The sequence below is a fragment of the Siphateles boraxobius genome, unplaced genomic scaffold (assembly GCF_051911475.1).
Source record: "Siphateles boraxobius isolate OS27281-9 unplaced genomic scaffold, OSU_SipBor_1 16, whole genome shotgun sequence".
Classification (NCBI taxonomy): domain Eukaryota; kingdom Metazoa; phylum Chordata; class Actinopteri; order Cypriniformes; family Leuciscidae; genus Siphateles; species Siphateles boraxobius.
Window position 1 is genome coordinate 7,776,669 of NW_027508766.1, and position 24,677 is coordinate 7,801,345.

Consider the following 24,677-nt stretch of genomic DNA (forward strand, 5'->3'; position numbering starts at 1 on the left):
GGGTCATTAGACTGCATAGTTAGGTAAAGAACCACTTCATCGTATGTGCGAGACATTCGTATTTGCAAGATTGCAAGCATTTTTGCACATGTGTTCGCGGGTTACTCAATTTAAACTATTTTAAACAAACTTTTAACAGAGGTAACTGATTTATACGGCACTAGAAATACTAAATTAGCCTGGCTTAACCGACACGCGCAGAGATTCTAAATTAGCGGTTTCATCTGGTAACATCGTGATTCTGATTGAGATCAAATTCTCCAGCTTTCCTTCTACAAGCCACAACGAGCAATGTCAACGGCAGATAAAACAGATGCAGAAAATGAAGGCTCGAGGGAGCAGAAAAGCACAATAGATAATCATATGAAGAAAGCATCACATGATGAGGATGAAGGAGCACAAGAAGCTGGAGAAGGAAGAAGTGAACTATCCAGTCTTGGAGAGAACGTTGCGGATTCACAAGTTTACTCAGCCACATCATTGTCTGTCATTCCAAAGGAGAACAGAACCAAAACTCACCCACTGGTAATGGTTTGATAAAATTACCCTTTTATTTACTTTAATTAGTCCAGATATTAGTATCTTCTAAAACTAAAAATAAATGTGTCACAATGACAAGCAGCCATATACTGTATTATGAATTATATAAAACCTTAGTTTCTTCATTTCACATTTGTATGTAAAACTTTGATCTTTGTAATTGCAGGTCCTTGACTGGGCTTATGGGATCAACCAAACACTACCTGTTATCAGCCTGCAGGATGAAGATAGGCTTGTCATCTTGTATATTTGTGCTCATGTTGCTGTCATGTATGATCACACTTCTAATGCTCAGCATCTGTTACAAGTAGGAGGCTCATTTGGCTACAAACTAAGAAAGTAATTTATAAAGTTAATCTAAAGTCTTAATTTTTATTGTAAACCTTTTGTGCTGTTTGGTGTCTACAGGGCCACTGCAGTCCAATCACCTGTTTGTGTGCCAGTGAAGACAGGCGTTGGCTTGTGACAGCGGACATGGGCAGAGAGAGTCTTGTTATTATATGGGATGCTTATACAGGGTAACTCTGACCCAAATATTCGTATACGTATGTATATGTGTGTATATGATTATACAATCTATTTATATTGTTTTTGTAAATATGATTGTCAAAAAACCTGTTGAAGTCGTGACGAAACGAAAGTAGCAACAGATCTTTTTTTCCGTATTGTGATGTACATCGAAGTGAAACGGATTATTGAAAAAGAAATAAAGGTAGAGCGAGATCCATTGGTTGTTCTATCCATTCAATCCATGATATCCATCTGTTGTTGATTAAGTGGACTAAATGTTTGGAGAAATTCGGCAGCTATAGAGAGAAGTGGACAATTAAGAAACCTATACATGGATGAATCAATCACAATAAGATCTATAACATGCATTTACAAAATAATTTTCATTTCATGTCGATCCATAACATATGTTGTAGGATTCCTGTACGAACATTGTTTGACTGTCATCCAGAGGGGGGAGTTTCTGCCTTGGCATTATCAAAGGATTCAAAATATCTGGCGTCTGTTGGAGCTGGAGAAGCACAGGTTTAAAACATAATGTATTATATTATCTATCATATTTGTACATAACCTCACTGTATATCTTGCGTAGTCTTAGATGCACCCTCCAGGAGCCATTTATTTCCAGCATCTATCATAACTTGCCAAAAGAGACGTTGATCCCAAGGGAGAGATGAAAATGAAATGATGATGAATGATGATTTATTAACTAAAATGATGATGAACATAAAAAGGTCAAATGAAATCACATAATATTTTCACTGGTTACAAATACACTGACCTATGTACTTTTTTCTATGCATTTTGCTTCAGCGAGTCTGTATTTGGGACTGGACAGATGAAAGCAACAGCCCACAATGTCAAGTTGACCTCAGCCCAAAATATGGTTGCCAGGTATGATGCAAAATTGTGCTTTGAGGAGGTTATTATACTGACCTTTCTGAAAAAAAGTATACCAAAATGTATTTAAAATATGTTTAATTCATACTAAGTATACTATATAACCATTAACATATTTACTGATGTATCATTGAGACTTACTGATATAAATATTATAATTAAATTAAATTTTTATTATAAAATACTTCTTCATTGCACAATGCACACTTAACCCTCTACCGCATGGTGTTGCCATATGGCAACATACTCTTTGTGTTCATTTCATTGCCAATGTTTCTTTAAGAAAACATTCTAATGTTTTTTTGTTGGAATGAGAAGACCTTAGTTTAGTCAATGATGTGCTTTGGTTAAGTCACATGACATGCAATTTTTTTCTGTGGCGCGATTTTTGACAGACTGCCGTCTCTTGTCGGTAGTTGCTGAAAGCAATCTAGAACGTCAGTAACAAACAAGGACCATCCCATATCACATACACACAAAAAATCAAAACATAACCTCAGTTAAGTTATGATGACATATTCACCAAAAAAAAAAAGTTTTTATGAAATCAGTTTTTGGTAAATCGATCAAATGTCTGTGCTGCCAAGCGGCAACACTGTGCAATAGTGGAATGACATTATTTCAGTAGTTTAGCTAGCTAGACAGGTCAGCTGCAATCTGTTAAGCTGTAGCAATAACAACATTAATGCTAGTGATATAATGTTGATTAGTCATAGGTTAAGGACTGCCAATATGGAAAGCTGTTTGAACTTTTATTCATTTCCAGGATATGAATTCTTGATATCTATAATTATATTTTCACTAAAATGTCACCATAGACTGCCATTCAAAATCAATTGTTGATATCAATAATTGATTTCTTACTAGTAGAAATATAATTTTGATATCAATCATTTCTTTGTTAGTAAATATGTGAATTCCTGATAAAAATAATTCAAATGTCACTAGTTGAAATGTCTATTCTTGATATCAACAATTGAATTGCTACCAGTAAAAAAATCATTTTTGATATCTGAAAATCTGATATCAATTTTATTTTAGATATCTAAAATGTCTAAAATTCTTAGTAGTAACAATCACATTCATGATATCAGAAATTAACATTGTCACTAGTGAAAATTAAATTATTGATATCAAAAATTGCCATTGTTATAGTAGAAATCTAATTCCTTATATCAATAACTATCATTTTACCTAGTAAAAATTTAATTGTTGATATTAAGAATCAGTATCCTGGAAATGAATAAAAGTTAAAACGGCTTGTCATACTGCCAATGCATTTGTAGGCTATTACGGAAAAAAAATCTAATTTAAATGGCTTTTAAAAAAAAATAAAAAAATCCACTGTTGTACGTTGTTGCCGTATGGCAACATATCATAAAGGACCTTACAATTTTTAAAAAATCAAAAAACAATTTTACAGCACTTCAAGTTAAGCCATTCTAAGAAAATAAAAAGAGTCAAATATTTTTTTCTATAGGTTTATCATAATGCGTGGCATAGAGGGTTAATATTAAGCCTAATGTGTTTTAATATCACTATTAGTGAAGATAGTATGATTTCTGTACAATATTATTCTTTAAATGCAATATTTAAAGTGTACCTAAAGTATATTTTCAATAATTCCACTTTAGCACAATCAAATATACTGAAGTATAAATTTAGTTGGACCTCAGCACTATTTCTAGATAACTAAAGTACATTTAGTACAAAATTAAATGTTCCAATTTAACAGACTTTAAGTATATCAATTTAGTATACCAGCAATACAATTGCAGGGTATTTATATTAATTACATTAATATGTAAATATAAATATACTTGGCATAAATTAAATGTTTCAAATACTGTATCGCTGAGGTTCAACCAAGGAGGAAGCAGGATCGAATTGCAGCACACTTTATTCAATAAACTCAAAGCTAGACAAAGACTCAGACTAGGAACAGAACTTGGAATCAGAACAACCAACATCAATGTTACAACGACAGCTTCAAACAAAACCAAGAACTCACAATGACTGAACTAAAACACAGGGCTTAAATACAAGGGCAAACAAGCTAAACAAGATAACAAGGGGGCATGGTTAATCTGAAACACCTGGGGAGACTAATAAACATAACAGTGAACTGCTAAACATGAAAAGACAGGGGAACACAGACTGAAATCACAACATTGCCCTCCCTCTATGGGCGGCTCCCGACGCCTATCAAAACAGAAAACACGACAGTTTGGGAGGGTGTGAAGTGGAGGCTGTCCCGGGGGAGGGATGGAGGGCCAGGTCCGCACAGGGGAACGGGACTAGGGCCTTGCAATGGCGGGCCTGGGCCATGTAATGTGGGCGGACCTGGGCCGTGGATCGGAAGAGGGCCTGGAGATTGAGTTAGTACTGGAGGCCAGGGCGGAGCAGGCTGTGCAGGCGACCAGGGTGGACCAGGCAGTTCGGGGGGCGAAGGCGGAGAAGACCCCTCGGGCGGCCACGGGCGAAGAAGACCCTTCCGGCGACCACGGCGGAGATGACCCTTCGAGCGACCACGGCGGAGATGACCCTACGGGCGACCACGGTGGAGATGACCCGTGGGCCCCTGGGCGGCCATGGCGAGGACCTACTGCCCCCCCCCCCCCCCCCCCACAATTTTCTTGGGGGTAGTTACACCCCCTAAGGCTGAAGTGTATTACCATAGGCTGAAGCAGGCACCGGCTCAGGAACATACACCGGTTCAGGAACGAACACCGGCTCAGGAGGAGCAGACACCGGCTCAAGAACAGACACCGGCTCAGAAGGAACGAACGCCGGCTCAGGACGAACATACACCGGCTCAGGAGGAGTAGACACCGGCTCAGGAACAGACACCGGCTCAGGAGGAACGAAGTCCGGCTCAGGAGGAACATACACCGGCTCCGGAACAGACACCGGCTCAGGAGGAACGAACAGCGGCTCAGGAGGAACGAACACTGGCTCAGGAATGAACAACGGCTCAGGAGGAGCAGACACCGGCTCAGGAACAGACACCGACTCAGGAACAGACACCGGCTCAGGAGGAACGAACACCAGCTCAGGACGAACATACACCGGCTCACGAACGAACACCGGCTCAGGAGGAGCAGACACCGGCTCAGGAACAGACACTGGCTCAGGAGGAACGAACTCCGGCTCAGGAGGAACATACACCGGCTCCGGAACAGACACCGGCTCATGAGGAACGAACACCAGCTCAGGAGATACTGGTCGACGGCGGCCATCTTGTCCGGAGACACCGGCTCGGCGGTGGCCATCTTGCCCGGAGATACTGGCTTCGGCATCGGCCATCTTGTCCGGGGGCACAGGCTCGGCAAATGTGACAAGAACAGTCTCTGGTTGGGCAGAAGTGACGTGTACAGTCTCTGGCTGGGCAGACGAGACTTGAACGACTGTCTCTGGCTGGGCAGACGAGACGTGAAAGGTCTCTGGCTGGGCAGACGAGACGTGAACGGTCTCTGGCTGGACAGACGAGACGAGAATGTGCTCTGGCTGGGCAGACGAGACGAGAACGGTCTCTGGCTCTGGGCTGGACGGGACCAGCGGTGAAGGCTCTGGGCTGGACGGGACCATAGGTGAAGGCTCTGGGCTGGACGGGACCAGCGGTGAAGGCTCTGGGCTGGATGGGACCATCGGTGAAGGCTCTGGGCTGGACTGGACCATTGGTGAAGGCTCTGGGCTGTACGCGACCACCGGTGAAGGCTCTGGGATTGGCTCTGCGGGAGGAGACCCTGGAATGATGGCCCTCTTGGCAGCGCGTGCTGACATCAGCAGGGGATCGGCCACGCTGGAAACCAGTCATGGACAGCCATAGACCGATCTTGATGATTAGCGTGACATGAAGATTCTCAGGCTGGGCGGGCGAGACATGAACTGACTCAGGCTCAGGGGGTACTGTGAGCTTGCGGGGTTCTTCATCAGCCAAACCCACAGTAAATGCCGAACCACTCAAGAAGGGGGCCAGGTCGATATATCCTTCTAGGGTCCAGCCGGTATAGTCCTCCAGCATCATTTGAGAGATGTCCTCATCCAGCCCGCTCCAAAACAGGTCCATGAGCTAGGTGTCATCTAATGACGCTAAATGACAGCAAGCCAAAAAGTCCCTCACATACCTTTCGATAGGCTGCCAGAACTCGGAATCAGAACAACCAACATCAACGTTACAACGTCAGCTTCAAACAAAACCAAGAACTCACAATGACTGAACTAAAACACACGGCTTAAATACAAGGGCAAACAAGCTAAACAAGATAACAAGGGGGCGTGGTTAATCTGAAACACCTGGGGAGACTAATAAACATAACAGGGAACTGCTAAACATGAAAAGACAGGTGAACACAGACTGACATCACATCAAATACATTGTGGTATATTTATTTTTCACTAGGGGAACACATACACAAAAACTGGAAAGCAGATATGTCTTTTTTTTAAAGTATTCTTTCTTTATGAATACTTGTTATCAGTCAGCTTTAAATGCGTCTAACATATAAACTTTCTCCATGTCTTCCCAGAATCAAATACTTTTCAATCCCACTGACAGCACACAGTTGGTTAGCAACAGTAGCACTCAGGTTCTCTTCTACAACTGGGTAAGAATTATTTTTTATGTTACTGATTTACTACTTTAGTTGTCTGTATATATAACAATGAATTCTGTTGCTCAGGAAAAGGGACATCTGGAATACTCTGCTCCTGAAATTACTGACAAGGTTGGCAGAAGAACCAATCATCAGGTCACATTTCTGTGTGCTGTTGTGATGTATTCTGCTCTGCTTTTGGGATTGACCATTTGCAAATATGTCCCCATTTAGACCTTCAATATGGTGCTAGGTTCCCTGACCCAGTCCATCTTCCACTATGACAGTGTGCAGGCTCTTACAGCCACCTCAGCTGGGAATATAGTTCTCTGGGACAAGCAGACTGAGTCTGTCTCTTCTCAGCCCATAGTGAGGAAAGCCATGAAAATTGTTCCTCTCCAGAAGGAAGCAATTACTGTATTGACTCTGATTGACAGGTATATATGACACACAGATACAGTTAATGGCAAATTTGTGCATTAAGAATTTTCAAATAAATCCTAATAAGCTAACTGTGCTGCCAACTGCAAGATTGTGCCTATTACATGTACACATTTTGTATGTTATACTTTGCTATGCATTTGTTGTTTTTCTAATGCCATTACAAAATCTGTATACATGTCTTCATTTGTTCTCTGTCAAGTTTCATAGTAACAGGTGATGTGAATGGCCAAATCAAATTCTATGATGGAAATCTCAAGCTCATTAACTTTTACAATGAGTTTAGCATGGATCCCATCAGATCCATCTCCTTTTCCAAAGAAAAGCCTTCCACTAGCAGCCTGGGATATCCAAAAGACTGCACACTGGATGCAAAACCATTTGTCATAAGGTGAGGAATTCAGAAAGATCTAATATTTATTATGATAAATTTGCCATAACAAAATAATTAATAAAGAAATTATGAGAAAATCAGGATTATATATGAATTATTGTTTAAAAATATTTTAGAGATACACTTTAATTAGCATTTATTTCATTCAAAGATGTTTTGAAGAAAGTTCCATTAATAATTTTTTTGTCACAGCAATAAGTGTGAGAAACACAAGTCATCAGTTAAAAGCCTAAACTGCTAACAAGAGTGCAGTGTGTAGATTGGATGCACCATCCGTATAACAGAGTACATATAGACAGTAAATTGATAGTTGACCCAAAAATGAAATTTCTATCATCATTAACTCTCCCGCATGTCATTCTAAACATGTATGACTTAATTTCTTCTCCTGAACATTAAAGAATATATTTTAAAAAATCCTGGTAACCAAACAGTTTTGGTGACGGTTGACTGCCATTTGTATGGACAAAAAATACTGAGACATTTCTCAAAATATCTTCTTTTGTGTTCCACAGAAGAAAGAAGTACAGTAATACAGGTTTGGAATAAAATTAGGGTGAGTAAATGATGACAGGATTTTCATTTTTGGGTCAACTATCCCTTTAAAGTATGGTACTAACTATCTCTGCTTCTGCTATTCCTTTGCATCTGTTTATACCACCACTGGAGGCAGAAATATAGAGGCAACATTATTAAATTCTTTCTCCGAAATGCAATAATTATGTTTCTCTCCTTCCTTCCAATTACAGAAATGTTGTTCTCTCTACTACTTGTGCAACTGTAGTACATGTAAATGCACAGAGACATGTTCCACAGACCCTTCTGAAGGAACACCCAGAACCTCTGGAAGCAGTTGCCTGCCACCCCAAACAACCGCTAGTAGCTATGGGCAGCCACAGCGGCACAATCAAGGTTTGGGATTATGAGCGTAAAGAGGTGGTCTGCAGCAGGGTCTTTCAGCCCCACAAACAGATCCAGTGTATTACCTACGATCCACAAGGTGAACTACAAAACAAGATCTCAATCATGTTATTATAATATTGTTAATGTATAATGTTTTAGCACTGCTTTATAGGTACATTGTCTGATTAAAGAGTTTAAGACTGTCCAGACAGGAAGCGACTAAAATTGCATTCATACCACCGATACATTTAAAAAAAAAATTTTTTTTAAGCATTATGAAGTATGCCACAAATTGCGATTATACATATACAATCTGTGTGAATTTGCCATGTTCTAGGTTTTTATCTGGCTGTGGGCTTTGTCAGTGGGGCTTTGCAGATTGTTGATGCCTGTACACTTCAAAGTAATGGTAAAGAATGTTTGCAGTACAGTCAGGACAGCATTACTCATCTCACCTTCTCTCATGACTCGTACTACCTGGCTGCTGCGGTTAGTAGTAGAGTTGCATTTTTGTTTTAGTTTATTTTGTACAACACATGTTAGCATAGATTGTTTTGTGAACCTGTCACATTGTGAAATAATGTGAAATGAAAAACTAAAACATTACTGTTTCTGTTACAAAAATTTTACTAAGTGGACCTTAGGGAAAAAAATAAATATAAAAAAATAGCTGACAAAAATGTTCTTGTTTTATTTTTACTATAATTTTTTTTTACTGTAACAGTAATGTTCTTGATTTTATGAGGCCGCTTTTTTTTAGATCCTTTGTTTCGCATTTGTATTTCCTTTCTGCCAGGACACTGGAAAAAGTGTAACATTGCTCCGTCTGTGTAAAGCGGGGACCCAAGAGATTTGGAAGTACCAGGGCAGGCACCACTCGCATTATAAACCCATTCAGGATCTACTGTTTGGAGTGGATTTAGACAGCAATCAGCCTCGCCTGCTCTCTCTTGGCATGGATCGTAGGCTGGTGAGTCCCTGTTTTCTAATATGATCTTGCTCTCTATGTGTTTAACTTGTTGAACTGTGTTAAACGTATCACATCTTCCTGTCTGTATACAGGTGGAGTATGATCTGCAGAACAGCGGTGAAAATGAGTTGTTGATTTTGAGCTCTGATCGGATCGAACAGAGTGCTGTGCCCACCTGCATGGTGTGGTATCCTCCTCTGACGCCAGAAAACTTTCTCCTTACAGCTTCCAACCTGTATAAGATGAAGCTCTTCAATGCTACCTCCAAAATGTGCAGGTTTGCAGTTTTCCTATTGCCAGAACAAATAGACATGTCACTGAAATAAACCAAAAGTGAAAGTAGCGTTACAAGTTGATCGTAGAACCATTGCCACCAGTGTTCTCTACGATCAAATTAGCTTATGATGCTTTTGGGAAACGCAGCCTGGTTGATTCGTTTGTTGCTGAATTTCAAATGAAGCAAAAGCCAAACCATTCTGTCTAAATGTGATTTGTAGAGAAACTTAAATGGAAACAATGATTACACAAACCTAAGTTTGGATAATAGAATGGGATTTCAAGAATATTTTAGTAATATGATCCCTTATGATCCAAAAGGGAAATAAGTTAATAATTGTGTAAAGATAAACATCTCTGTTATGACTATGAACAAAGAAACAGAAGATTCATCTGAAGTACTTTTGTCATCATCCTTAAGTGACAGGAAAGGACTTAGTGATGACTTCATGTTAAGTAAGGTAATACAAATAAAGGTCAATGGATTTACAGGTCTCCTGAATTCCAAATAATTAAATAGGCCGTCAAGTCACCTTCATTTATATAGCGCTTTTAACAATATGGACTGTTTGTTTCAAAGCAGCTTTACAGTGATAATAGGAAATTAAAGTAACAGAGTTTGTTTTGGCTTTACAGCAGCTCTAGAATAAAGTTATTGTCCAGCTAAAGTTAGTTTTGATTGATTCACTTCCATCGCAACGATCATTAGTTATTAACTTATGGGCTGTAAACACTACACCGTTCTAACAGAAAATTCTTTAATGCGATCCGGCCGCTCATTTGCATAAAACAGTGCCTGGTGGCTCTGAGAATTTTTTATCGCTTTCGCCTAGCCACGTGAATCGGAATTATCCCGACAACGTTTTATCAGTACAGAGGTAAAGGGAAGGAGGCCTTCACAAGGGAGAGACTAGTGACACTTCAGGACTGCGTTGTCGTCGTGTCCAGGCACAGGTCCTCCATCAGATCCGGATACGGCCCGGATCCGGCGGGCGGTAAACCTCGGAATAAACAGAGAGACAAATATTAGCGTAGACGCCATCCTTCTTATGATGTACAAAGTACATCAGGATTTATGGGAAGTGTTCCCGGTTCCGGCTGATCTAAACTATGCAGCCTACCATTGAATTTAAGAAGTCTATAATGTGTTATGTGTATGCTAAGCCAAAGAGATGTGTTTTTAATCTAGATTTGAACTGACAGACTGTGTCAAGATTGATATCAAAGAAAGATTGATATCAAAGAGCACACACAGGTTCCTAAACGACGATGAGGACTTGACAGAGCAGCCATCAAGTGTTAGACAGTAGGCTATTCTAGGTTATTACGTGAGGAAGTTTTGTCCAATAATTAGAGTCTCTGTTTTTTCAGAATTAAGTAGTAAGAAATTACTAGTCATCCAATTTTTTATATCAGCTATGCATTCCGTTAATTTGGTGAATTGGTAAGTTTCGTCAGGGCTTGAAGAAATATAGAGCTGAGTATCATCAGCATAACAGTGAAAACTAATGCCATGTTTCCTAATGATATCTCCTAAGGGTAGCATGTACAGAGTGAACAGCAACGGTCCTAGTACTGAGCCTTGTGGTACGCCATACTGAACTTTAAATCGATAAGACATCTCTTCATTTACTGCTACAAACTGATAACAGTCAGAGAAGTATGATTTAAACCATGCTAATGCAATTCCACTAATGCCAACATCATTTTCGATTCTATTTAAAAGAATGCTGTGGTCAATGGTATCAAATGCAGCACTAAGATCGAGTAACACCAATAGCGAGACACAGCCACGATCGGATGATAAGAGCAAATCATTTGTGACTCTAATGAGAGCTGTCTCAGTACTATGATACGGTCTAAATCCTGACTGAAAACCAACAGACGGAGAAGCCTATACTATACATGTCACATGAAGTGCAAGTCACAGTAAGAGGAGAAGATGACATGACTTACCGCGTTTCTTGACTGATTCTACTTACCACAGCTTTGATGGATTTGTAAAAGGCGCGAGCTAAATAAATAAATAAAGAGCGCATGGATGGCATGCTAACAGGCTAGCGAATTAGTAGCTTTTTGTGCAAGCAACGATTTAGATTGAAGCTAGCGATGTCCGGTTAATATGTGATGTTGAGTAAGTTGTATTTAGCAGTATAAACAACAGGGAATGGTAGTAAATGATTCAAAACAGAAAGATATACAAAGCTAAAGACACAAACCAACTGCAAGGCAGCAAGGCTGTCAACCAAATATACCAAAAAGGGAGACAAATAATCTGGTTTTATTGCTTTAATATACCCTACAGTAGCACAAATAATATATAAAAAATGTATGCATAGCTAGTGTAAACACAATATAAACAGGTAATAAAAAATAAAATGTTCAACATTCTAACTCAACTATTAGATATTATTACTATTTATTGGATTATTTGTGTCAGGATAATAGATCTGTAAAGCAGTTTATGCTCTCTGTGAGATAAAAATAAAAATTTTACCATTAGTGCTGTATTTCTGAATATACCAGCACAGCACTAAAAGCAGCATGGTTATTGCTTTTATACAACAATTCAATAAACAGTTAATGTTGAGTAACTAGTTTACATGGTGCTTGCTAATTTGACTGTTTTTGCTTTGCCTATGTTAATATTTCCAAACTAAGCCACAGCAGTTTTTCATTCCTAAATTAATCTGCGTTTTGAATGAATTAGTTGTGTGAAAAAATCATTTGGTGTGTGTGTGTGTGTAAATGAATCACTTAGAGTGAATGATTCAATGACTCACTCATTAGCAACTTGTGTTTACCAACTTAAGGGTAAATACCCTCAGTGCTGTAGTGAGCTGAACTGTTGCAGCGCTCTTGTAACACTGCTCGACCAATCATATTCGAGGACCGGAACTAACTGTTGCACAGTACAATAGTAGACTAGTAAATTGTTTTATGCTGATATGATCTGTTCTGACGGAGCTAATGAGTTCCTTTTTCTGATCTTTGGGGAATAAGAATGATCTGATCCAAAATAAAACAAGATGAACAAATTTCTGATATTTTTTTATTTTGTTTATCTGTTTGTGATGGTGAATTTTGTCTAAACAGAAAAACAGTCTTTGGGCCCTCATATGGTTCTCCAGTGAAAAAGATGGCCATCTTACCTGCATCTAATGATGGCGACCCTAATTCTCGTTACATGGCATATATAACACAAGATAAGGTAAAAAAGTGTTTCAGGCCTCATAAACAAACCATGCATTTGATAATAGCTACTATTATTACACATATAAACTGATCACTTTAATGTCTTACAAAGATCTCTTGCTATCAGCATGAGCCATTATGCTAATTTTATTTCCTTTACTATGATTTAATGATTTAAGTCTCATTTCATTCCTGTTTTTTCTCCTTGATGTAGGTTGGCATTCAGATTTTGCCTGTGGATGGAAACCCTCATAAGTCCTTTGCAATGATCTGTCATTCAACAGGCATCTCAACTCTAGCTGTCTCATATGATGGTAGAAATGTTTTCACTGCTGGAGGACAAGACTGCACTGTCTTGTCATGGGAGCTCAATTTGTCGTAAGTCTGAAGTACATGCGTCCCATGTAAAATTCAACAGCTCTTCCCAGCTTTGTAATGGCATTGAATAGTGCCTGAGTTTTGAAGCTCCAAAAATGCATCCATCCATAAAAGTAATCTCTACTTTTAACTCTAGTGGGTTAATAAATGCCTTACTGAAGCAAAGCGATAGGTTTTTGTAAGAAAAATGTACATATTTAAACCTTTATATACTATAATCACTGGCTTCCGGCAACGGCTGTACTCGCGTTCACAAGAGAGTCAAGTTTAGGTGGAAGGGTGACCTCTGACCCGACTCATGACATACGTATGACGTAGGTGTAGCGTAAGCTTAAGTGAGAATGTTGCCTCGTGAAAACCACGGAACTCTCTTGTGAATGCCCATACGGCAATTGCCGTAAGCTAGTGATTATAGTTTATAAAGTTTTAAATATGGATATTTTTCTTTGGTTGAACTATTCCTTTAATATGAGGTCATAAAATAAATGTGTATTATAATAATTTTACATGAGTTTAAAAAGCTGTTTAAGATTGAAATTCAAATCAACTATATACAGCTTATTGTGTCTCTCAAAAAATGTGGTCACATAATTAGCTTTTGCAAACATGCAGATCACTGGAGGCATCAGCTGCTCTCGGAGGGAAAGACATGTTGCCCTTCTACAATCTTCTGGAGGGAGGGAGAGATGGACAGCTCTTCAGGGTTTGAGATCTCTATTTTAATGCTTTCTTTTTTCTCATTGTCCTGTATGTAGGTCAAAAATGACTTAATTTTTAGCAGTGATGTTTACATCCGTTTATCCTAAAAAAAAAGACAGAAAACCCCCCCAATAAAATATAAACATTTACAGAACAACCTGTAAAACCCTAATATACATAACTTATAACAAAGATTAAGAAATAGTTATTTAAACAAAATGACTTCAAATGTGAAGTGTCATACAGGGAATTCTTGGAATGTCAAGAATTTTTCTCACTATAAATTTTAATATAAATTGTTCATTTTAATTTCCAAAAACGGTACATTTAACAGTATTTTACTTTAAAATTACATGAAATATAAGATTATTGTTTCCCCCCTGCATTTAGTAAGTGAAATTACCGTTAACCAATTAGGTTTTTACAGTAGCATTTTTCAACTTAATAAAAAAAAAATGTTATGAGGTTTTATAACATGCTTGCTTAACATGTTACCAGGCCAGACCATATTATGATTTGTCCTTTAGGAAATGGAGGAATATTTTTACTATTGCCAGCTACAGAATCAGGACCTCAACACCATGGAAACACGGCTTGTGTCCACCCGCATCCCTCTAGCAGATGTGCCCTTCTTAATGAGAGCGCTTGGCTTCTATCCAACTGAGCAAGAGGTACAAGCATTGTTGCAATCACGAATTCATTCTACCATACAAAACTGTCATTGTTTGGTGCACTAGCACTCAATCCTTGTCAACACATGGTTTTGTTTTGTTGAAGCTGGAAGACATGCAAAATGAGGTGAAGTTCAGCCGCTATGCTGAGACCAGAAATTATGTGACGGACATCAATTTGGAGGAGTTCATTAAGCTGTATATCAACCACAGACCTGCCTCTGGCATTTCCAGACAGGAGCTTTGCAATGCCTTTCAGGTGCTTGGAAGTGCAGACGAGGAGGGCACATATACTATTGACAGAGACGAACTACTGGAGTTACTGCAGGCTAGAGGTAAATATGTTTTTACGGGTTTTACCAATACTTTTGGTAACTTGATGAGATACCAGAGAAATAATTATTATGATTAACAGAGAAAGGTCTTGACTTGCACATTCAAGAAAATATGCAAAAGGAGTCTGACAACAGCCGGTGTGCTCCACATGTAGATATGATCTCATCATCATCAAGTTTGTCTGTGATTACATGAAGAAACAGAAAAAACAAAAACAGACTAAATCCAGAAGAACTGTGGCAACATCTCCAAGACGCTTGAAGAAACCAACCTGCAAAGCTAGCTGAAAAAGTGTACCTCGGACAAAAGATGTTTTAAACGCAAAGGGTGGTCACACCAAATATTGATTTGATCTAGTTAATAGAAGTTAATTGATAAATAAATACATTTATGACATTATTTTTGAAAGCATCCTTACTTTACAGCAGAGGTCTTAAATCCTGCTCCTGGAGGGCCATTGTCCTGCAGAGTTTAGTTCCAACCTGCTTCAGCACACCTGCCTTTGTATTTTCAAGCGATCCTGAAGAGCTTGATGAGCTGATTAAGGTGTGTTTTTTTAGAGTTGGAACTAAACTCTGCAGGAAAGTGGCCCTCCAGGAGCAGTATTGAAGACCTCTGCTTTACAGCGTTAAGTGCCTATACTTTCACAGTACTGTAGCTTTGCAGGTCTTACAATGTGTTGGAGAATTTGACGCAGTCCTTCTGGATTTAACCTGTTTTAGTTTTTTCTGTTTCTTCATGTTGGGGGGGGTGCACCTGAGCTGTCCGACTCTGAGGGGGCTTTCACACTGGCAGTTTAGTTCGGAACGGGGCACGGTTCACATGAAAAATCGAGCGAGTTCAACTCCTCGCTCGCTACGGTGGTTTTGATGAAACAAGATGGTTTTTATACTGCCAAGGGAGTGGGAGCTCGTACCAAGGGCGTGGTGAGCTGGACCAGGTTAAGCCTAAGCATAAGTTGCTAGATTGACTAAACTTGAGCTATGGAAGTAAAATAATGGCAAATGTTTTTGAAACAAAAAAGCTTGTTTAATTGCACTAATTGAACAAAATATACATTGCATTAACTGTGCTTGCATTTTAATGGATTGTATTTTTAGGACTTGCATTTTTATAGGCTGAAATGTAACATTGTTGTTTATTTAAGCTGTGAATATTTCAATTCAAAACATTTCACAAGCATTTTTGTTATTAAAAATTCAATAATTTATATTCACCTTTCAGATTTCACTTACATAAATAAATGGTCCGAAAATTGCCTGTTGAATATTATAGGTTGTATTTTTGAAACAGAATGATTTTTTTGGAAGTGAAATCTGAAAGGTGAATATGGATTTTTTGAATTTTTAATAATGAAAATGTGTGTGAAATGTTTTTAATGGAATCTGTATTTAATCTGTGTTTCAGAAAGCCATTTTTAAACCACGATTAACTATTCTAGATTAAGGCCTACTCCTGGCTTTATTTAAACCCTGTCCGGGAAAATGCTCTATTGACAGTTTTTTATACACTACTAATTATTAATAACTTGTTCAAAATTATGCAATTTCCTTATATGTTCATTTCAGGTGAACATATGACAGAGGAGGACTTGGCTGAATGCTTTACAACTCTTTTAGGTATTAGTGCAGAGGGAGGCAGTTGCTCAGGTATGTAGAAGTCCTGTGAATGACCATACTGATGGCCGACTGAAAAATCATGATCCTAACCTTTACCTCTGAGCTCAAATATCAGTTTGTCGCCAGACAGTGATTTATCTTTTCTGAATTGTTAAAATATCTGTGTCCACGAGACAGGAAGTCCAGAGTACATCTTGACTTTTTAAAATCTTAATTAAGGGGGCTGTAAATTAAGTGCTCATAAACAGCTGTTGAGATAGTATTTTCACTTAAAAAGGAGTAGAGGCTTGGACCCAGAAACAGTATTCGATAACTTCTTAAGGTGAAGGACTATTTGACTAAAATAGTATTGAATTTCAAAGTGTAGGGGAGCACGGGCACAACCTAACGCAGGGTTAAATGTAACAAGGACATTTTACATAGTTAGTCAGGATCAAGCAGGTTGTGTTTCCGCTCTTTTTCTCTCGCTGCCAGAAGACTGTCTCCCGCAAATTTGTGGAAAGTTTTGATAAGATTTCATGAAGAGTGTTTTGACACCATGCAAGTAAATTTTTTCATCATACTTTTTTTTCGGTTTCTGGGTTGGGTGTTTACGTCACCAAATCTAACTTTATATTACCTTAATCACTGTCTTGTTGGCTAAAACATAGCACCATTTTGAAACATATCAGCAACTCCTAGCAACTGTTATCCAGGCTTAAAATATGTTTTACACAGCGGGGTTAGTTGTAGCACAGTGTTACAACTAAGTCGCCAAGTGTACAATGATTATCAAATGAAAACGTACTCGGTTACATGCATAACCTCGGTTCTCTCTAGAAGAGGGAACGAGTATTGTGTAAGTTGCTTACGCTATTGGTAAAGTCCTCTTTTCTCGAGATATTGAAGCCAAAAATTATCCTTAATTTTCCATTTATTGTCAATGCAGTGCAGCAGCCAGCAGACCTAGAGCAGGCTATCTTGCACGCTCATTGGCCTGCGGCAACTGCTGCAGCCTACCACTGAGCCTTGCGCGTGACGTCGTGCCCTCTACGCATCACAGCCCGCCAAAATGGGGGTGGCTTAGCGTATAAAAGTCAGGCTCGGAGGCTGCGTCACTGGTTTTCATCGACTGAAGCGAAAATCGCTCGTGGCGCTTGCAACTTACGCAATACTCGTTCCCTCTTCTAGAGAGAACCGAGGTTACGTATGTAACCGAGTACATTCTCTTACGAGAGGTTCTCTCGTATTGCGTAGGTTGCTTACGCTATGGGAACCCATTGTCAATGCCGTGCGCGCCAAGCATCCACTTCATGAGTCCCAGGGAACATAGATAAGTGGGAATCAGGTTGCCAGCAATGCGGGCCAGCACGTTTATAAGCACATACAGGGCATACAGAGCGGCATTGCCGGTCTATACAAATATTCACCATGCAGTGCAGCTCAACAAGGAGAGCTAAGGTCGCATGAGAGTAGTCTGCGCATGCAGCCTGCCGCCTCACAAATGTCCTCCCACGTTTTTATAAGTACAGATAGGGGCAGAATGGACTCCGGGTTCCTTTGCCGCACTTCGTGGGCTCGGTAAACTGAGCCGTAGGTGTGTGTGGGGCGCGCACGCCCTCGGATCTAAGATATGGCGGCTTGCTGACAGCAGTGGCTGGCTGTATCATTTGTGGCATCCCGAATGCTATGAATGGGGAACATTTTGTGATAATATTGCGCGCGAGCAGAGCCTGGGGCGAAGTGTTTGTCAGTAAGCGTGAGAGCTCATGAGCGGGTTTACCTTCATAACTTGGCTGATGTGAGGCTGTTGTGGCCATGTAACAGAGCTGGTGGCAAGTAAGTGTGAGCACAGATTTGTGGGCACATTCTCTACATCTAGCACTCGTGCGGCATTTGCCAGCTTTATGAGAGTGGGCTCTGTGAGTGTGTGAGACACGGGGGGCATCGTGTTTATGTGTAGGGGTGAGCACTGATTTGTGGGCACTTTTTCTACACTTAAGGTGAGACACTACAGGTGAATAGGGTAATTTTTTTAACTTGCACCATGAAACTTTGCCAGTTGATTACCTACATTAAGATGAGAAAAAAATGTATTACAAGTTTTCTGTAATTTAATGTTTAAATATGCAAATGAGGCATTATCTAATTAAATATGCGCTAATATACATATATTTTAAAAAACTATCTGAGTATTGGATAAATCTGAGTATTGGATTTATGGATATCTACTTTTGTTATCCTGTAAATCAGAATATACTGCCAATTGCCTTAAAAAAATTATTTTCGCCATGTTTTTTGGAATAAAATGTTATATAAATCAGGCTAGGAATAATATATTTACAAATCCTTCTGTAAATGTCTTCATAATATAACTAGGTACAAGACTGGAAAGTTTGGTGTATATAGGTGCTACTGAAGTGGAGATTTCGGACTAGGAGTATCAGAGAAAAGTCATTTTGAGAAAACGGGTATAGCAATGTTCAGGGAAGAAGGAGGCGGGAACCGGCGAACAATCAAAATATACTTTATATAAAATAAAATAAACAAACCAAAATACCGCCAGCAGCCCCTCGCGGACAACTGCTGGCTAAAATAAAATACAACAAATAAAACACAGGCCTGTTCCTCTCTCGATCATCAACTCCTCCTTTATGCTTCCGCTCCTCCGTGAGAAATGCGAGACCGGTGTGCTACACAGGTGTTGCTCATTAGCAATCGCACCACCGGCCTCGCACCGTTCTCTCACGTCCCTCGGCCGTCCTTCGCCACAACGGGCTTTAAAGATTTAGCATCAGCCAATGAGATTGCGCATTTAGAGTAAAATCCCCCCTTTTACTTTCACGATTGGTAGCTGATAAAAAGGAAAATGACCATATTTGGATCAGGCAGTATTGTACAGGAGAGAGCTTTCTTACGGTGTTTGTGATGACAGGGTGCAGATCGCGATCGCGGAGCAGAGGGATGATTTATAACGACAACTTTTGATGAATTTATGAGAAATCTACAGACGCAAACGGACAAAGTGTAGTAAAATAAAGACCAAAATGTGTATTTCTGACTTTTTTTCTGAGCCGAAGAGACTAGTAGGGGAGAGCTGCGCGTCGAAAAACGCGGATCGCTCAGATTCCCTCATGTCAGCAAGCGTCAACCAGAGGTGCCTCTCTGTGACGGTGAACGAAGCCATGCATCTCCCGATCGCCTGAGCCGTGGATTTCGTAGAACAAAGGGAAAGATCTGTCGCGCTCCTCAAATCCGTGATAGCGGCTGGGTCCTTGCTTTTCTCGTCCCATTCACGGAGGAGATCAGCTTGAAGGATCTGCAGCACAGCCATCGAGTGCAGGGCGGAAGCAGCTTGTCGGGCGGAAGCAGCTTGTCCAGCGGCAGAAAATGCGCGGCCGACAAGGGCTGAGGTGGTCCTGCAGGCTTTAGACGGGAGAGCAGACTTTGAGCGCCATCTCACAGAGGGCGGGCAAAGGTGCGCTGCGACCGCCTCCTCCACTTGGGGGATAGCTTTGTACCCCTTCTCGGCGACGCCATCCACTTGGGAGAGCGTCGAGGAGACATGTGAGTGGAGCCTCGCGGAGAATGTTGGTTTCCACGATTTAGAAAGCTCAGCATGAAGCTCTGGCAGAAATGGCGCAGATCTGGAAACGGGCGGTTGGCAGCGGCTGTGGAGGAAACAGCCGTAGAGCCTATTGGGCGCGGGCTCCTTTGGCGGTGACCAATCCAGACCGAGTTGGTCAACGCCCTTAGAAAGGAGGCGCATGAGTTCAGCGTCCACGCCAGCCCGAATCCTGCTGGATTCCTGGATCGAGGAGGAGCAGGAGTGATGAGAACTCGACCATTCCTCGCTGTCCGATGCAAGGATGGAACAGCTGTCACCTGGGTCGATTCCTTCAGCTTCGTCCCCTGAGGCGGCGGCAGAGAGGGCCGAAGCCGGCCGCTGCGTGTCCGGGAGGGGCGGAGAAGGAGAGAGGGAGGCTGGCGGGATGCAATCCGGCGAGCACTTCAATGTGACCTCAGGCTCCGGTATCCTCTGTGAATGGCGCTTCTTCTTGCGTGGTCCAGAGGGCGGAGTGACAGCGTCTGTGGTGTAGGCCTCGAGTTGAGCCTGCAGGGTCGACAGCGGAAGCGCTTCACAGTGCACGCAGCCTTCCGAATCCAGGGCGAGGGCTGCGTGGTCTGGGCCCAGGCAGAGAGCGCAAATCACATGGCGGTCTCCGACGCTGAGCGGGGCTCTGCACGAGCCACAGGAAAGGCGAGGCATTTTGAAACAAAAGCCTCGCGCTCTTTTAGAGAGTGAGTCTCGCGGCGGCGAACACTCATAGGATTAATGCACTTAAAAAACATTGATCTCCCTATTTTGACTAGAACAAACGCACAATCTCCTTCAGAAATCTTAAATCCATCTCCACTCCTGCCCTTTCAGCCTCTCTTGTCAGCAAATTATCCTCTTCCCCCCCACCGCGGACTGACAACCCCTCCGACCTCACCAACTATTACAATGAAACACTCTCCTGTCTCGATAAACTGGTTCCCATCAAAACTAAAACTGTCTCATTCACTCACTCTGCTCCCTGGTACACTCCGGTTCTGCACAAAATGAAAACCCGTAAGCGTCAGCTTGTAAGACTCGGAAAACTGGTTTAACTGTTCATCTACAAGCCTACACTGATCACCTTCAGCAGTATAAGGAAGCTCTCAACACTACCCGGTCCACTTACTACTCGCACCTCATACACTCTGGTTCCACTAACCCCAAGGCTCTCTTCTCCACAGTAAATAAACTTCTCAAACCCAGTGACAATATCACCAACTCATTCACAATTGACAAATGCAACTCTTTTCTTTCTTGTTTTCAGACTAAAATTGACACCATTTACAACAATCTGTCCTCTTCTTCTGTCATCACTATCTGCCCTCCCACTTCGTCATTTGTCCCCCCCCCCCCCCCCCCCCCTTCACTTGTCAGTCCCTGTCTCAGTTTTCCCCTGTATCGCCAGGGGAGATGTCCAAAACTGTATCAGGAATGAAATCATCTACATGTGTCCTGGACCCCATTCCATCCAACTTCATCAAGGACTGTCTACCGGCTATCTCCACACTCATCGCAGATATCATTAACTCCTCTCTCAGCTCTGGCTCAATCCCCCCTTCACTCAAACTGGCCGCTGTCACCCCCATCCTCAAAAAAACCGGACTCAACCCCGACATCATGTCAAACTTACGGCCCATCTCGAATCTCCCCTTTCTGTCTAAAATACTAGAACGCACTGTCGCCAAACAACTTAAAACTCACCTCTGCTCAAATGACCTTTATGAACCATTTCAATCTGGTTTCCGATCAGATCACAGCACTGAAACAGCTCTCCTCAAAGTCACTAACGACATCCTCCTCTCTGCAGATGCTGGTCATCTCACCATCCTCATCCTCCTTGATCTAACTGCGGCTTTTGACACTATCAACCACACCATTCTTCTTTCCCGCCTTGAATCTTCCCTCAATATCACCGGCACTGCCCTCTCCTGGCTTCAATCATATCTCACTGACAGACAACAATTCATCTACATAAACAACTGCACCTCTTCCACTGCTCCGCTGCCCCAAGGCGTCCCGCAGGGTTCGGTGCTTGGTCATCTCCTCTTCATAATATACCTGCTTCCCCTTGGCAATATCATTCACCACCATGGTCTCAACTTTCACTGCTATGCCGATGATGTTCAGCTCTATATCTCCACTAAATCCATCACCTCTGCCACCTACTACACTATCAACAACTGCCTCACTGACATTAAATCCTAGATGAACACCAATTTCCTTCAACTCAACTGCAAAAAAACAGACATGATCATCATCGGTCCCAAACCCGTCACTAAAACCATTCACAGTTTCTCCCTCACTGTTGACACCACCACCCTGTCTACATCCCCTCACAGTCGTAACCTCGGAGTCATCTTTGACAATAACCTCTCCTTTGAACACCACATTAAACAACTCACCTGAACTGCCTTCTTTCACCTCAAAAATATTGCCCGACTACGTCCATCACTCTCTTTCTCCGCTGCAGAAACCCTCATCCACGCCTTCATCACCTCCAGAATTGACTACTGCAATAGCATCCTGTACGGCATAACCTCCAAAACCTTAAATAAACTCCAATACATCCAGAACTCTTCTGCTCGTCTGCTTACCCAGACCCGCACCCGTGAACACATCACCCCTGTCCTCAGGAACCTCCACTGGCTCCCGGTCCCACAACCAATTCAATTCAAAATCCTCCTCCTCACACACAAAGCCCTCCATAACCAGGCCCCTGCCTACCTCAGTGACCTGCTCCGCCGCCACAACCCACCTCGCAGCCTCCGCTCATCTGATACCAACCTCCTGACTCCACCTCCCAGGACCAAGCACCGAACCTGGGGTGACAGAGCCTTCTCTGTTGCTGGCCCCTCCCTCTGGAACTCTCTCCCCAAACAAATCCGTGACTGCACTGACCTTCCAACATTCAAATCACTGATAAAAACTCACCTTTTTAAAATTGCTTTTAATGTTTAGCTTAGTACAGTGTGTTTCCTTTTTGTGTGTATTTATTTGATATTGTTCTTGCTGCTTTTGTGATTTTCTTTTTTTTCTTTTTCTATGTAAAGTGTCTTTGAGTACTCAGAAAAGCGCTTGTCAAATAAAATTTATTATTATTATTATTATAAAAAAGGATACTCGACGCCGGATAGCGTAGCAGGCACGGAAGGCGGCGAAGACGACCGGTTTCTTCAGGCGCTTTCCTCTGCGTGCTGGTCGCTGGTTTCAATGGCGGACGGCTTCTCTCAGAGTCCAGCGATGCGGAGAGCTTCGCTGAAGATGATGAAAATCAGTGACGCAGCCTCCGAGCCTGATTTTTATACGCTAAGCCACCCCCCTTTTGGCGGGCTGTGACACGTAGAGGGTGTGCCCTCATTCGGCGTGACGTCACGCACGAGGCTCAGTGGTAGGCTGCAGCAGTTGCCGCAGGGCAGCCAATGAGCGTGCAAGATAGCCTGCTCTAGGTCTGCTGGCTGCTGCACTGCGTTGACAATAAATGGAAAATTAAGGATAATTTTTGGCTTCAATATCTCGAGAAAAGATGACTTTACCCATAGCGTAAGCAATTTACGCAATATGAGAGAACCTCTCGTAAGAGGGGGAGCCACACTACTTTTCAGGTTTGAGTATTTAGTTATATACATAACTTTGTTAGACTTTCATAAACAATGTTGGAATTTTTTTTTTTTACTATGAATTGATCACTTGTTTATTTATTTAAATATATCCTGTTTTTTACGCAATAAACCCTTTAAAATGTGATTTTAAGCTCATTATTATTATTATTACTGTTATTATTATTAATAATAATTTTGCAATTAATTAATTAATTCCAATTACAATATTTGATGATTTTATTTATTTATTTATTTATTGCAAAACTGTGCAGCCCTTTTCTATATCTCTATCCATGATATTGATCCATAATAGAAGGATGATTAGATTAGGGATGAATCTATGGATATCTATCTATACAGATAAAATAGTACTGAATTATTTGTGTTACACACAAGTTTTACAACTAACCCCTCTGTCTGTTACAATTAACCCCACATTTGTAGCCTACTTCTGTCACTTTCAGTGCAACTGTACGAAAATGGTAGTTCCTAGGAAAAAACTCTTAAGTGTTCATTTGTAGCAGACATGTGTATGTTGCTTGTGTAAAAAAAGATGAATCTAACTTAAATCTTTTTTTAATAATTGAGCCAAAACCAAAATGTGTTAGGTTGTGCCCCGCTCTCCCCTACCCATGTTTTAATCTCAACTACTGTGTCTGTCTTTCAGAGTCTCTGTTGGAGAGCTTGCTACCTAATAAAATCACCATGAGGACATTATCCACAGATATCTTGGGGTTTTCTGCAGCCACCCAGGAACTTCATCAAGAACACGCACACGATCTATAATATCTGAAGTGTCCAGAACCATTCTGAAACTTTATAATCTATCTAATTCAAGAAATGTATGATTTGTAGTCTGTATAACGGATCAGTAATTTTGTGATTACTACTGAGCTGTTGTTTCGGTGTATTTTCCTGTGCGAGTTTAATACTTTTCTGAAACGCGATAAGAAATAAAATCATACGGAAATAAACGTTGTTTGACTATACACTGTCGATTCAGTCTCCATTTTTCACTCAGATACATGTGTAAAACGTGTGTGGATGTCTTAGCCATCGTTTCGATTTATT

General features: G+C 41.0%; 1 protein-coding gene across 2 annotated transcripts; it reads left to right on the forward strand.

Moving 5' to 3' along the window:
• cfap251 (cilia and flagella associated protein 251) lies at nucleotides 1-24,595 on the forward strand. 2 transcript variants are annotated; one of them, XR_013204140.1, is made up of 21 exons: nucleotides 160-525; nucleotides 707-847; nucleotides 949-1,058; nucleotides 1,467-1,575; nucleotides 1,864-1,944; nucleotides 6,480-6,557; nucleotides 6,633-6,677; nucleotides 6,780-6,982; nucleotides 7,189-7,377; nucleotides 8,130-8,380; nucleotides 8,621-8,772; nucleotides 9,080-9,253; nucleotides 9,346-9,530; nucleotides 12,626-12,740; nucleotides 12,939-13,102; nucleotides 13,715-13,805; nucleotides 14,329-14,472; nucleotides 14,579-14,599; nucleotides 14,707-14,807; nucleotides 16,377-16,457; nucleotides 24,274-24,330. XR_013204140.1 is itself a non-coding variant. In XM_077231387.1 (20 exons), exons 1-20 carry the CDS (start codon nucleotides 292-294, stop codon nucleotides 24,390-24,392), a joined length of 2,895 nt encoding a protein of 964 aa, XP_077087502.1. In that variant the 5' UTR covers nucleotides 1-291; the 3' UTR covers nucleotides 24,393-24,595. The 2 variants fall into 2 exon arrangements, 1 of the variants encoding a protein (XP_077087502.1); XM_077231387.1 differs by having other exon boundaries at nucleotides 1-525; nucleotides 14,579-14,807; nucleotides 24,274-24,595.
• Nucleotides 24,596-24,677: the final 82 nt, after the last annotated feature.

Excerpts from the sequence above, each read along its gene's own strand:
- cfap251 (XM_077231387.1), top strand. The coding sequence starts at position 292 with ATGTCAACGGCAGATAAAACAGATGCAGAAAATGAAGGCTCGAGGGAG. Across the intron at positions 1,576-1,863 it reads TTGGAGCTGGAGAAGCACAG|CGAGTCTGTATTTGGGACTG; the intron begins GTTTAAAACATA and ends ATTTTGCTTCAG. Across the intron at positions 16,458-24,273 it reads AGAGGGAGGCAGTTGCTCAG|AGTCTCTGTTGGAGAGCTTG; the intron begins GTATGTAGAAGT and ends TCTGTCTTTCAG.